The following is a 15,520-nucleotide window of genomic DNA, read 5'->3' on the forward strand; positions in this document are numbered from 1 at the left end:
TTCAGTGGGTTAAGGATCTGGCGTTGCTGTGGCTGTGGTGTAGGCTGGCAGCCGCAGCTCCAATTAGACCCCTAGCCTGGGAACATCCATATGCCACAGGTGTGGCCCTAAAAGGACAAAAAAAAAAAAAAAAAAATTGCTCACAGTTATATCTTATTCTCTTAAGATACAGCTTCAGAAGATACAAAACTTAAATATGAAGCTGATCTTGGTTTCAAACGTAGATCACTTCAAGCAATTAAACATCTAGTGCCAATGTATTCAAGGTATTTTGACTTCCCTTTTCCAATATTGACATCTAATGCAAATCCAATCATTTCAGAGAACATTTACCTTCTGCCTGGCATGTGTGCAAAACATGGCTCTAGCCAGTTTGTGACTGGCTGAGAAACCAGATCTGGGAGTGACTGATATTACCATTTTGGAGGATTTCTTAACATTGGGTTTTCTTTTTGTCTTTTTGCTATTTCTTGGGCCGCTCCTGCAGCATATGGAGGTTCCCAGGCTAGGGGTCCGATCGGAGCTGTAGCCGCCGGCCTACGCCAGAGCCACAGCAACTCGAGATCCAAGCCGCGTCTGCAACCTACACCACAGCTCAGGGCAATGTCAGATCGTTAACCCACTGAGCAAGGGCAGGGACCGAACCCTCAACCCCATGGTTCCTAGTCGGATTCGTTAACCACTGCGCCACAAGGGGAACTCCAACATTGGGTTTTCTTAAAAGATTAAAGCCACCCCTTATCACAACTCTACACACCGTTATTATGTGACACTTTAAAGACAAAAACAGCCCTGAACATGTAAAGATAGAATGCAAGAGGCTGGACCCAACAGGGTTTGGGAAAGACCTAAGAAATATTTGTGTATGTGTCTGAGAATTTCACACACGCTACTGGATGATCATGGGCAAAAATTGGTTTAGCCTATGTCTCCCTTGAAGCTAAAAGGGGTAAAAAACTAAATTCCCATAAGTTGCTAAATTATAGAATGAAAATGTTATTGATTACCATGAAAAAGATGACTAATAAATGAGAAAGTAGGGCAATTCTAAAGGAAAAAATAACAGGAGTTCCCATTGTGGCTCAGTGGTTAACGAATCCAACTAGGAACCATGAGGTTGCAGGTTCGATTCCTGGCCTTGCTCAGTAGGTTAAGGTTCCAGTGTTGCAGTGAGCTGTGGTGTAGGTTGCAGACTCTGCTCGGATCCTGCGTTGCCATGGCTCTGGCGTAGGCCAGCGGCTACAGCTCCGATTGGACCCCTAGCCTGGGGAACCTCCATATGCCGCAGGAGCGGTCCAAGAAAGGGCAAAAAGTCAAAATAAATAAAAATAAAATAAAGGAAACAATAACAGAAAATTCCTTGAGTCCAAGGACCAGTTAAGATGTTAGGTTACTGCTTAAAATTCTATCCTGAAAGTTGCCACAAGTTCTGGGGGGAGGTGGTGGAGGCAGTGGGGCTCCCAGGGGAAGCTTGTGGGAAAGGTTTTAGCACCCGCCTCAACCCATTTATAAATTTCATTGCCTCTCTCCAAAATAACTTTCAATTTAATAAATGGTGTGTGTTTGCTGTGTACCTGCAACTTCAAGAATAATGCCCCTGGAGTTCCTATTGTGGCTCAGTGGGTTAAGAACCCGACACAGTGTCTGTGAAAATGTGGGTTCAAGCCCTGGCCTCGCTCAGTGGGTTAAGGATCTGGTGGGGCCACAAACTGTGGTGTAGTTTGCAGATGCGGCTCAGATCTGGTGTTGCTGTGGCTGTGGTGTAGGCCTGCAGCTGCAGCTCTGATTTGACCCCTGGCCTGGGAACTTTCATATGCCCCAGGTGTGGCCTTTAAAAAATGTAAAATAAAATAATTCCCCAACCAACCATCCTGTACAGAATGCCACTGCTGAGCTCCTCTATAAAAATTCTGGAGCCATCACTGGAAGAAGTGGATAGATTGGGACCACTTAGGTTTCATTTATGACCTGTCCCAACCTCAGACACGCTGCCCCCACCTCCCTGATGGAATACTTCCTAGTCAGAGATACAGACTGAGCTCCCAGCTCAAGTCCATCCACAACCTGCCTTAAAAAGGCCTTTTTTGGTGTTTGTTAGATGCCAGGACTGCCATTTGGGAACTGTCTGCCCATCAGTGATGGCCCCTTCAACAACAGCACTGGCATTCCATTCTTCTATGTGACTCCCAAGGACCCCGTGGTGGCGGATCTGTTGAAGAACCCCATGGCCTCGCTCCTGCTGCCGGAATCCGAGGGAGAGTTCTGCAGGTAGATAAGGGCTGGGCTTGCCCCTAGATGGGTTGTCTGCATGGGAGGGAGGCTGTGGCTTTAATGGGGCCCTGGGATGCAAAGCCATATCTGCACCATCGGCCGGGGGCAGGTTCTGGGCTCACCTCTGGGTCTCAGCAGCTCCAGGCTTCAGCCAGGTCACTGAGTCCTCCACTTTGCTTTCCTCATCTACAAAATTAAGTGATTGACTAGGTAGTTTTGAAGGTCCTTTTTTGCTTTAAAAATGTGTGTGTGTGTGTGTGTGTGTGTGTGTGTGTGTGTGTGTGTGTGAGTATAAAGAACAGCTTGGTTTACTTATCTGTCATATGTATATAATATATATGACAACTTTCATCTTGATGATAACAGTGACCTTAAACCTCTTTCACAGCTTCCAAATAGTTTTTGACAGTTAAATCTTGTGCTCCTAAGACACACCTTCAGAAGACACAAAGCTTAAATGTGAAGTTTTTACACATCTGGTTTAAAACACAGATTGTGGAGTTCCCACCACAGTGCAGTGGGTTAAGAATCCAGCTGCAGTGGCTGGGGTCACTGCGGAGGCATAGGTTCAATCCCTGCCTGGCAAAGTGGGTTAAAGGATCCCACCAGGAGTGCAGCTGCAGCTTGGATTCAATCTCTGGCCTGGGACTTCCATATGCCCTGGATGCAGCCTTAAAAAAAAAGAAAAGAAAAGAAAAACAGATTGTTTCAAGTGGTTAAAAGTCTAGTGCCGGAGTTCCCGTCGTGGCGCAGTGGTTAACGAATCCGACTAGGAACCATGAGGTTGCAGGTTCAGTCCCTGCGCTTGCTCAGTGGGTTAACGATCCGGCGTTGCCGTGAGCTGTGGTGTAGGTTGCATACGCAGCTCGGATCCCGCGTTGCTATGGCTCTGGCGTAGGCCGGTGGCTACAGCTCCGATTCAACCCCTAGCCTGGGAACCTCCATATGCCGCGGGAGCGGCCCAAGAAATAGCAACAACAACAACAACAAAAGACAAAAGACAAAAAAAAAAAAAAAAAAAAAAGTCTAGTGCCAATGTATTCAAGATACATTGGAAATGTATGCTGTGGAAATGTGAAAAGCCCCGGAATCAGATAAATAGAATTCTACCACTCATCTGAGCTGTGGGATTTGGGGTAACTCATTGAAACTTTGGGAGCCTCAGTTTAGTTATCTGTAAAATGGGAATCGTAGTTTCTATCTCATAAGGTTATGATGGGGGTTGGAAGTACGTGTAGTGTCTTGTACAATGTAAGGTGGGTAAGTAGCAGCTCTTGTCTTTACATCCAAGGTGTGGATTGAGGAGGGGAGGCTAGTAAAGGAAGGGCCAGCTGTTTGTCTCCAAGGCACATACAGCTTAGAATCTGTTGTTTTTCTCCCCCCAACCCCCCGCCGATGTTAACTACTTATTTACTTATTTATCTATCCATTTATTTATCTATTTATTTATTTTTAAAATAACCAAGTATTTTTATACATAAAAGTTGTTTATTAATAAGTTATCACACTAGCACAAATTCATAGGCATACATTCAATAGCACAAGTTCAAGACATCGTCAATGAAAGGTAGTTTTGTTGCAAGACAGTTTCAAGGCATTATGTAGCTATCTGCTTTAGCAAAGAAGTAGAGACAGCTCATATTTCTATGGCAATACATGTGTGTCTCTCTTTTTAAAATTTTTATTGCAGATGGCCAACAAGCACATGAAAAAATGCTCAACATCACTGATTATTAGAGAAATGCAAATCGAAACTACCATGAGATACCACCTCACACCAGTCAGAATGGCCATCATTAATAAGTCCACAAATAACAAATGCTGGAGGGGGTGTGGAGAAAAGGGAACCCTTCTGCACTGTTGGTGGGAATGTAAGCTGGTGCAACCACTATGGAGAACAGTATGGAGATACCTTAGAAATCTATACATAGAACTACCATATGGACCCAGCCATCCCACTCTGGGCATATATCCGGACAAAACTTTCCTTAAAAAAGACACAAGCACCCCTATGTTCATTGCAGCTCTATTCACAATAGCCAAGACATGGAAACAACCCAAATGTCCATTGACAGATGACTGGATTAGGAAGAGGTCGTATGTATATATATATATACAATGGAATACTACTCAGAGATAAAAAATGAACAAAATAATGCCATTTGCAGCAACATGAATGGAATTAGAGACTCTCATTCTGAGTGAAGTAAGTCAGAAACAGAAAGACAAATACCATATGATATCACTTATATCTGGTATCTACTATATGGCACAAATGAACCTTTCCACAGAAAAGACAATCATGGACTTGGAGAATAGACTTGTGGTTGCCAAGAAGGAGGGGGAGGGAGTGGGGTGGTTGAGGAGCTTTGGGTTAATAGATACAAACTATTGCCTTTGGGATGGATTAGCAGTGAGATCCTGCTGTGTAGCACTGGGAACTATGTCTAGTCACTTATGATGGAGCATGATAATGTGCAAAAATGTGTACATGTATGTGTAACTGGGTCACCATGCTGTACAGTAGGAAAAAAATTGTATTGGGAAAATAACTACTAAAAAATAATTTTAAAAATTTTTATTAAAATATAATTGATGTACACGTTGTGTTAGTTTCAGGTGAACAGCAAAGTAATTCAGTTATAAGTACATCCATTTTCTTTTTCACATTCTTTTCCATTATAGATGATTACAAGGTATTGGGTTTCATTCCCTGTGTATTGTTTTTCAAGTTAATTTCTATCTGCTCAGATGAGGTGTGTGCAATAAAGACCCAGAATCCTTTAATACACATTCTCAAGAGCTCTCTAAAAGAAACTACAGTTAAGCAAAAATGGAACACTGACCTGACACCTTGGTCTGAATTCAAAATATAGCGCTTGAGATCCATTCCTGCCAGGGCAGTGTCTGCACCGGACCTGTGGGGGCCGCATGTGAGGTACACCCCCTTACGAGTAGGCATGACCTCAGGTGCGTCCCTCCACCCCCAGGCCTCACTCACTTCACCTGTAATGTAGGGATGCTTTCAGAACTGTAATATAGGTCCTTCCAGCTCCGAAATGCTCTTATTCTTTACGTGAAAACATATTAAGTGACAAGTGTGTCTGCTTTTTGAGGGGGGAGGTGATAATAATCAAAGCAACCATATGCCATAAACTGCAGCCTGGAGAAGCCCCGGTGGCGGTCCCCTGGGAGCTGATGGTTTGAATCCACAGGAGGCAGGCAGGCCCACTGACCCAATTCCCTTTCAGGTATGGCAAAAGCCAGGAAAAGCCATGCCTCCTCTTCCACGGAATATTCTCCCTGTTCTTAGCCAGTCAAGCTGACTGTTACTCCAAGTATATGCCCTACAGGTACCTTTCGAAATTTCTGAGGGATTCCTAATTTGGGCCTTTGAAAAGCAGCCATTGTGCAGGACATGCTGATTCTTGGAGAGGCACAGAACACAGGGCAGGGGAAAAAGCCACCACAGTACTTGGGTTGTGGAAGGAATTGTGTCCCAGAAGATCCCTGGCAGGAGCAGGAATCCAGCTGAGAAAGAGTTCCCATTGCGGCTCAGCAGTAATAAACCCGACTGGTATCCATGAGGGTGCAGGTTCGATCCCTGGCCTTGCTCAGTGGGTTAAGGATCCAGCATTGCCACAAGCTGAGATGTAGGTGGCAGATTCAGCTCGGATCTGGCGTTGCCATGGCTGTAGTATAGGCTGGCAGCTGCAGCTCTAATTTGACCTCTAGCCTGGGAGCCTCCATATACTGTGGGTGTGGCCCTAAAAAGGCAAAAAAATTTTTTGAAAAAGAAAGAAATCCATCTGAGAGAGGTCCTCCCTGGGGGTTCAGGTGCAGGACAGCTGGGCATGCATGCCGGCTTGGCCTGGGACCATGCATGCCCACCATCTTTGCGGCAGCCTGCACTTGTGGCAGACCTCCACACTCTGGGGTACCTGGATGAGACAACTCATGGCCCGAGGGGACCACCCAGGCCCCTCTCAGCCCCTCCCTCACCAGCACCAAGGACATCAGTATCTCAGACTCTTGTAACTCTGGCCTGGAAGAGGAGGGGTGAGCTGCTACCCCCAGGCATACCTATGTCTAGACCTTCATGTGACACTCTGTCCCCTCCCACTGCATCCACTTCTGAAGTATTACAATATGACATAAATACCTACAACATTAACTGTGGCCTTCGTAAGCATCACACCTCAGAGCAAAGGTTACCAGACAACGAGGCTTGTTATCCCTCCAGGATCCACTCCTTTCCAAGACCTGCCCCAGCCTAGGTGAGATTCGTCTGCCTGAAGTTCACATTCCAAGTTCAACATCATCTGGTAGGTTTTGTCTCTGGAATGTCAAGCACAGAGACTTAACAAGTCAAAGACAGGCAGACAGCAGAGTCCTGAGCTCTTTGGGGCACGAGAACATAAGGAGGTCTCAGGTGGAAATGTTCGTGGCTGAGCATTTTCCCAGCAAGCACCTTCGAGAAGTTCAAGGGGGTGCCTTGGCAAGGCTGTGGCAAGCTGTCTGCTCCTGGCCTGGGGAGATGGCCAGTGAGCCCCAGGGGCTCATTGTCAGGAACTTCGAAGCATTTCCTACTAAGCCGGGGGTTCAGAAAAATGACCATTTCTCAGGATGATGATGCTGAATCAAGGCCACCTGCTCCTTTCACCTTCAGAAAAGGGGGGAAAGCAGAACTGCCTCTGTTCTATGAAGCTGGTGGCCTTGTGAACCACAGGCTCACAATGGCGTTTTTACCGTCAGCTTTGGTATATTCTGTCTGCTCATGTCTCTGTGCTCCTCTGTGCAGCTGGGCAGACAGTGGATTTTCCCTAAGCAGGAAGACAAAGCCAGGATGAGGCCTTTCTACATAATGCATCTCAGGGCTCCCATGAGCCTGGAGGGCCACGTTTGTCTGAGAGCACTCAGGGACTGAACCACAAACCAAGGTTGGACAGAAAGGAAGCAGCATGGCTGCTGAGGCTCTGAGAGGAGGAAAGGGCTGCCTTCCCAGCAGTTTCCAGCACAGCCTGCTGGGCATCTCAACTGCAGGCCTGCCTTTGCATTTATCTGGATTAGCCCTGCAGAGTTTGCCCGGGGGTAGGCTGGTGAGCTCAGCCTCCACCTGCAGAACACAGCTTGAGAAGGAAGCCGCCAACACACAGGAGCGAGAGGAAGGTAAGTCTGATTTCGCTGCAAGGGCAGGCTGCACTGGCCCCCTGAACTTTCACGCTCCACTGGGTGTCCAAGACAATTGAATATATAATGTGTATGTGTTTTCTAAGCAGATAGGTGGACAAGATGGATAGATGGACAAATGGAGGGATAGAGAGAAAGATGGATAGATACATAGATATATAGATGGATGCATAGATGGATGGATAGAAAGATGGATGAATAGATGGATAGATACATAGATGGATGCATAGATAGACAAATAGATGGATAGATTGATAGGTAGGTAGGTTGATAGATTGATTGATTGATTTGTGTGGCTTTCACGTATTTAATTGTTGTCTATTTTGAGAACAGATACTACAGTTGCTGCCAGCTGGGCTCCTCAGTTCACTCTGTTGCCTTAAATTCATCCTAAATCCAATAGCCGAAGTAATCTTTCAAAACCCAAATAAGATCCTAGAATTCTCCTGCTTAAATTCTTTCATTAGGAAAGATAACAAAATCCTGAGTAGGGCCTAGGAGGCCCTGCCTGGAGGGCACTTGCTTCCCTCTCAAAATAAATAATAGTGCCTGGTCCTTTGTGGGTTGATTTAGTATTTGATTTATACCCTAGTTTTATTAAGTGGAGAACATTAACCTGAAAACCTGCTGTAATCAAAGCTGATGTGTATGTTTGGGTTATAGCTGAGAAATGCTTTTCACAAAAATTAAGATGTAATAATTGACATGAAATGTTGCACAATGTATTCATTTGATACATTTATGTTTTGCAGTGCAGTTGCCCCTGTAGTCTTAGCTAACAACTCTATCATGTCACCCCATTCTTACTTCTTTTTTGTGTGAGAACACTTAAGATTTGGTCTCTTAGCCACTTGGAAGTTGCTAACAGTTGTGTTGGCTATGCAAAGCTGTGCATTAGATCTTCAGAATATATTCATCTTCTAACTGCAAGTTTGGGCTCTTTGGCCAACATCTCCCCAGTTGCCCTGGTAACCACCATCCCATCTCTGTTTCTATGAGTTTGGCTTTTTGGGACCCTACATATAAGTGAGATCACACAGCATCTGTCTTTCTCTAACTTAGCATAATGCCCTCAAGGTCCATCCAAGTTGTCACAAAGGGCAGGGTTTCATTCTTTCTTGTGACTGAATAATATTCTACGCTATTTATAAGAAATGCTTTTTACTCAGTAAACCTCACATGTGTGTTGACACATATCACGCCTCCCCAAAATGATGCGAAGGTCCATTAACAGACCTGTGTATTTAAAGATAAAGTTAGATCTAGACTGATATGTGTGAAGAACATTGAGTATCCAGAAATCTCAGGAGGTTGAACGATGAAGGAAATACACAACAGATGCCGTTTTTTTAATTGACGATGGGAGAGGCCAATATCTAGAGAATAATGAAAGAAACTGTATGTCTTCACTTTTTATAGGTTTCTAGGTACCTTAAAGATTCTTTTTTTAATCTATCTGTAAAATTCAGTCTGGAGTCTTCCTCCCATCCAGTTATGGATTTTCCCCAAAACTTTTCATCACTCGGATCCTCTGGTCCCTGAATTCTCCCTAAGATTTAATTGGGCACAGCTGTCTTTTTGTTTGTTTGGTTTTGTTTCAACTTTAGTTTTTTAGGTCAGTGAGGTAGAGTTGACAATATTGTGTTTGTTTCAGGCACATAGCAAAGTGATTCAGTTATACATATCTCTTCTTTTTCAGATTCTTTTCCATTACAGGTTATCACAAGATAGTGAATACAGTTTCCTGTGCTCTGCAGTAAATCTCTGTTGGTTATTATAGTGTGTATAGTGGTGTGTGTCTGATGATTCCTTCCTCTCCATTTATCCCTCCCATCCCTTTCCCCCTTAGTAACCATAAGTTTTCTCTGTATTATTTTTTAGATTCCACACATAAGTGATAACATACAGTATTTGGCTTTCTCTGTCTGATTTACTCCACTCAGTATTGATAATTTCTGGGTCCATCCATGTTTCTGCAGATGGCAATATTTCACTCCTTTTTATGACTCATATTCCATGGTACACATGTACCACATCTTCTTGATCCATTCATTGTCGACGGGCACTTAGGTTGCTTTTATGTCTTGGCTATTATAAATAATGCTGCTATGAACATTGGGGTGTGTAAGTTTTCATCTTTTCTGGATATATGTCTAGGAGTGGAATTGCTTGATCTTATAACTCTATTTTTAGTTTCTTAAGGAACCTCCATACTGTTCTCCATTGTTGCTGCACCAGTTTATATTCTCACCAATAGTATAAAGAGTATTCTTTTTTCTTCACACCCTCCCTAGGATTTATTATTTGTAGACTTACTAATGATGGCCATTCTGACCAGTGTGCAGTGGTATCTCATTATAGTTTTGATTTGTGTTTCCCTAATAAAATGTTGAGCAGCTTTTCATGTGCCTGTTAGCCATGTCTTCTTTGGAGAAATGTAAATTCAGGTCTTTTGCCCTTTTTTTTTTTTTTACTGGGTTGTTTGGGGTTTTTTGGTTGTTTTTTTTTTGGTTTTTTTTTTTTTTTTTGGTGTTGATTTATATGAGCTGTTTGTATATTTTGGAAATTAACCTCTTGTCCGTCCCATTGTTTGCAAATACATCTCCCATTCTGTAGGTTGTCTTTTTTTATGGTTTCTTTTATTTTGCAAAAGATTTTAAGTTTCATTAGCTCCCACTTGTTTATGTTTGCTCTTCTTTCTTTTCCCTTGGGGAACTGACCTAAGAAAATGTTGCTGCAATTTTTTTCCAAGGATACTTTGCCTATGTTCTCTTCCAGGAGTTTTATGGTATCATGTCCAATACTTAAATCTTTCAGCCACATTGAGTTTATTTTTTTTCAGTTTTTTTTTTAATTTTTTATTATTCAAATTAATTTATCACATCTGTAGTTGTATAATGATCATAACAATCTGATTTCACAGGATTTCCATCCCACAGCCCAGGCACATCCTCCCACCCCCCAAACTGTCTCCTCTCGAGACCATAAGTTTTTCAATGTCTGCGAGTCAGCATCTGTTCTGCAAAGAAGTTCAGTCTGTCCTTTTTTCAGATTCCACATGTCAGTGAAAGCATTTGATGTTGGTGTCTCATTGTATGGCTGGCTTCACTTAGCATGATAGTTTCTAGGTCCATCCATGTTGCAAAAAATGCTGGTATTTCATTCTTTTTAATGGCTGAGTAATATTCCATTGTGTATGTGTACCACATCTTCTTGATCCACTCCTCTGTCGATGGATATTTAGATTGTTTCCATGTCTTGGCTATTGTAAATAGTGCTGCAATGAACATCGGAGTACATGTGTCTTTGCGAGTCGTGGTTTTCTCTGGGTAGATGCCCAGGAGTGGGATTGCTGGATTAAATGGTAGTTCTGTGTTTAGTTTTCTGAGGAATCTCCATACTGCTTTCCACAGTGGTTGCACCAATTTACAATCCCACTTGAGTTCATTTTTGTGTATGGTGTAGAGACTGTTCTAACTTCACTGATCTACATGCAGCTGTCCAGTTTTCCCAACACTTTTTGTTGAAGAGACTGTCTTTTCTCCATTGGATATTCTTGCCTCCTTTGTTGAAGATTAATTGACTGTCGGCATGTGGGTTTATTTCTGGGCTCGCTATTCTATTCCATTGATCTATGCATGTGTTTTTGTGGCGACAGTCGTCTTTGACTCCCCCCTCAGGGTATGTTGAATCGGGTGCTATTACCCTGCTCTTCATCCTGGAGGAGAAAATCTGGAAAATGAATCAAACTGGCTAATGAATAGAAAGTGACTTTCATACTGAAAAAAGGACAAGATAACCAAGAAAATTGTCTGGAGTATCTTGCCTATTGAGCACCTGGCTTTGTGCTGGAGAGGGCAGAAGAAGATACCTGAGGGCTTCTGGCTCCATGGTTCGTTGGAGGCAGGATGCTCTGAGAGTGATAAAGAGAAGAAATGAGAAGGATGGCTGGATTACTACAGGAAGATTATAAAGAACAAGTGGCCACACATTGAGAATGGGAGAGTGACTTTCAATGGCATAGACACAGGGTGAGGGGGACATATGATAATGACCTGGACAGCCTTGCCCCTCCCTCAGCACAAAGATGAGAGCTACCTGGGTGACAAGGGTTCATAGCTTGAAGGAGTTCTGGGGTGATTCTGACACTGCTTTAGGATAATGAAGACGTGGCCTGGGTCTGACATGCATTCTTGGGTTTCCAGTGAAGGCCTGCTGAGAGCTATAATCTACCTCCCAGGAGGATTTGTGTCATTTGTAAAATGAAGTCAAGATTACAGTCTGGGACAAATACCATATGATATCACTTATCCATGGAATCTAAGATATGGCACAAATGGAGTTCCCGTTGTGGCGCAGTGGAAATGAATCTGACTGGGAACCATGAGGTTGTGGGTTCAATCCCTGGCCTCGCTCAATGGGTTAAGGATCCAGGTTGCCATGCGCGTGGTATAGGTTGAAGATCCAGCTTGGATCTGGCGTTGCTGTGGCTGTGGTGTAGGCCAGCAGCTGTACCTCCAATTTGACCCCTAGCCTGGGAACCTCCATATGCTGTCGGTATGGCCCTAAAAAGACAAAAGACAAAAAAAACAAAAGAATATATATATATGGCACAAATGACCCTATCTACAAAACAGAAACAGACTCACAGACATAGAGACAAAACAGAACAGACTTGTGGTTGCTAAGGGGGAGGGGGCGGGGAGTGGGATGTATGGGGAGTTTAGGATTAGTAGATGCAGACTATGACATTTAGAATAGATAAGGAATGAGGTCCTGCTGTACAGCACAGGGAAATATATCCAGTTTTCATGGGATAGACCATGATGGAAGATAATATAAGGGAATGTATGTGTGTGTGTGTATATATATATATGTATATATATATGCTGGGTCACTTTGCTGTGCAGCAGAAATTGGCGCAACATTGTAAATCACCTATAATTTTGAAAAAAAAGGTTACAGTCTGTGGAATAAAGGAAGTGGTGTTTCCTCCCCATCAGGCATGACATCTAGCATCTAGCCAAACTAGAACCTACAAACATGTCTTGCCTAATTCCTGTTAGTTTAAAGTTTGTTTTATTCAATTATTCTGTTTACTCCTCAGGGCTACAGTGTCTTCATTTAATTAATTAGATGAATTAGGGATGTGAATTTATTTCCTAGCTCAGGTTGAGAATAAGATTCCAATTTGCAAGATTCGCCAGCAGTCAGCAACCCCGCCCCTTCCCCATTTCCTCTCCTCTCAACACAGGAGCATGTACGGGGGCTCCTGGGACTCGTGAATTTATGCTCAGACCCTGGTTGGGTGGCGATTCACTAAAAATTGACAAAGAAAGCCCACCTGAGACATTTCTCTTCTGTTGAAACAGCTGTCCTTATGGAACACACAGGCCTGAAGGCCATATGTTTAGATCTTGTATCGTCTCAGTGAACAAAGGCAGAGCAAGCCCCCGGGACCAGAAGGAACCCCCTTCTATGGCAGAGAATCATCATCCATTTTGAAGATCTGGAAATAATTGGACTTAGAGGCTTTTCCTGAACTGAAAAAAAATTTTTATTTGATAGTTTGGACAAATGCTAGGTTTCTAGATAGAGTTGATTATCAAAAAAGGAGGATCTGAAAACACTTTTTTCCTTTTCCTTAAAATGCTTTTTTTTAGGATCACATCCATGGCATATGGAGGTTCCCAGGCTAGGGGTCTAATCAGAGCTGTAGCTGCCGGCCTACACCACAGCCACAGCAATGCGGGATCCAAGCCGCATCTACAACCTACACCACAGCTCACGTCAATGCTGGATCCTTAACCCACTGAACGAGGCCAGGGGTCGAACCAGCAACCTCATGGTTCCTAGTCAGATTCATTTCTGCTGTGCCATGACAGGAACTCCATCAAATGGCTTTTTTTTTTAATTTAATTTTAGTGGAATATAGTTGACTTACAATGTTGTGTTAGTTTCAGGTGTACAGCAAAGTGAATCAGTCATCAATCATATTTATAAATATATCCATTCTTGAAGTTCCCATAGTGGCTCAGTGGAAATGAATCTGACTAGCATCCATGAGGATGCAGGTTTGATCTCTGGCCTCGCTCAGTAGGTTAAGGATCCGGTGTTGCTGTGGCTGTGGTGCAGGGCAGCAGCTATAGCTGTGATTTGACCCCTAGCCAGGGAACCTCCATATGCTTCAGGTGCGGCCCTAAAAAAAAAAAAAAAAAAAGGACAAATAAATAAATATATATACATATATCCATTCTTTTTTCCCATATAGGTTATTATACACCATTGAGTAGATTTTCCTGTGCTGTACAGTGGGTTCTTGTTAATCATCTATTTTATACAGTAGTATGTATATGTTATCCTCACCCACTCAATTCTTCTATCCCCCAGAAGTTTCACCTATGGTAACCATAAGATAGATTTGAAAATCTATTTTTGTATCTGTTTTATAAATAAGTTCTTTTGTATCATTTTTATTAGATTCCGTATATAAGTGATACCGTATGATATTTGTCTTTGTCTGACTTACTTCACTCAATATTATAAACTCTAGGTCCATCCATGTTGCTACAAATGGCATTATATCCTTTTTCATGGCCGAATAATACTCCATTGTACATAGGTACCACATCTTTATCCATTCTTCTGCAGATGTACATTTAGGTTGCTTCCATGTCTTGGCTATTGTAAATAGTGCTTCAGTGAACACTGGGATGCATGTATCTTTTCAAATTATGGTTTTCTCTGGATATATAGCAATCCAGGAGTGGGATTGCTGGACTGTATAGTAGTTCTGTATTTAGTTTTCTGGGGAGTCTCCATGTTGTCCCCCATAGTGATCGCACCAATTTACCTTCCCACTAGCAGTATAGAAGGATTCCCTTTTATCCACACCCTCTCCAGCATTTATTGTTTGTAGATTTCTTGATGATGGCCATTCTGACTGATGTGAGGTGATATCTCATTGTAGTTTTAACTTGCATTTCTCTTATAATTAGTGACATTGAGCACCTTTTCATGTGTTTATTGGCCATCTGTCTTTTTTGGAGAAATGTCTATTTATATATATCTTCTGCCCATTTTTTAAATAATGATTTTTATTTTCTCCATTATATCTGGTTTACAGTGTTCTGTCCATTTTCTACTGTACAGCAAGGTGACCCAGTTACACATACATGTATACATTCTTTTTTCTCACATTATCATGCTCCATCATAAGTGACTAGATATAGTTCCCAGTGCTATGCAGCAGGATCCCATTGCTTATCTATTCCAAAGGCAATAGTTGGCATCCATTAACCCCAAATTCCCAGTCCATCCCACTCCCTCCCCCTCCGCGTTGGCAATCACAGTCTGTTCTCCATGTCCATCATTTTCTTTACTGTGGAAAGATTCATTTGTGCCATTTGTTAGATTCCAGATATGTGATATCATTTGGTATTTGTCTTTCTCTTTCTGACTTACTTCACTCAGTATGAGAGTCTCTTGTTCCATCCCTGTTGCTGCAAATGGCATTATTGTGTTCTTTTTTATGGCTGAGTAGTATTCCATTGTGTATATATACCACATCTTCCTAATCCAATCATCTATTGATGGATATTTAGGGTGTTTCCATGTCTTGACTATTGTGAATAGTGCTTCTATGAATAGCAGCACTGTGCATTATGGAGCTTTTGTGACTGGTTTCTTTCACTTAGCCCAGTGTTTCAGAGTTCATCACATTGTAACATGTATCACTATTTCATTCCTTTTTATAGCCAAATATTATTCCTTTGTATGAATATACAATTTATTTACCCATTCATCAGTTGATGGAAATGTGTCTCCATGTTTTGGCTATTATAATGCTTCTGTGAATATTTGTGTATAAGTTTTTGTATGGACCTGTGTTTTCAATTTCCTTAGGTATATACCTAGGAGTGGACTTACTGGATCATATGGTAACTATGCATTTAACTTTGGGGGAACTGTTTCCTTCAATGGCTGTACCATTTTATGTTCCCATCAGCAATGTGTGAGGGATCCAGTTCCTCCACATCCTCCTAACATGTTACTGTCC

General features: G+C 42.5%; 1 protein-coding gene across 2 annotated transcripts in view; it reads left to right on the forward strand.

The window, feature by feature from the left end:
* CREG2 (cellular repressor of E1A stimulated genes 2) overlaps positions 1–15,520 on the forward strand; it is a 65,752-nt gene that overhangs the window by 2,092 nt on the left and 48,140 nt on the right. For both annotated transcript variants that reach the window (XM_085018655.1, XM_003124874.5), the window contains exon 2: positions 2,099–2,268. In XM_085018655.1, the coding sequence (XP_084874781.1) occupies positions 2,099–2,268 (170 nt within the window). The remainder of the gene's footprint in view (positions 1–2,098; positions 2,269–15,520) is intronic.

The sequence above is a fragment of the Sus scrofa genome, chromosome 3, assembly GCF_054392235.1.
Source record: "Sus scrofa isolate SSC_HxYL_T2T_F1_AM1 chromosome 3, Sscrofa_HxYL_maternal_Yorkshire_Landrace_v2.0, whole genome shotgun sequence".
Classification (NCBI taxonomy): Eukaryota; Metazoa; Chordata; class Mammalia; order Artiodactyla; family Suidae; genus Sus; species Sus scrofa.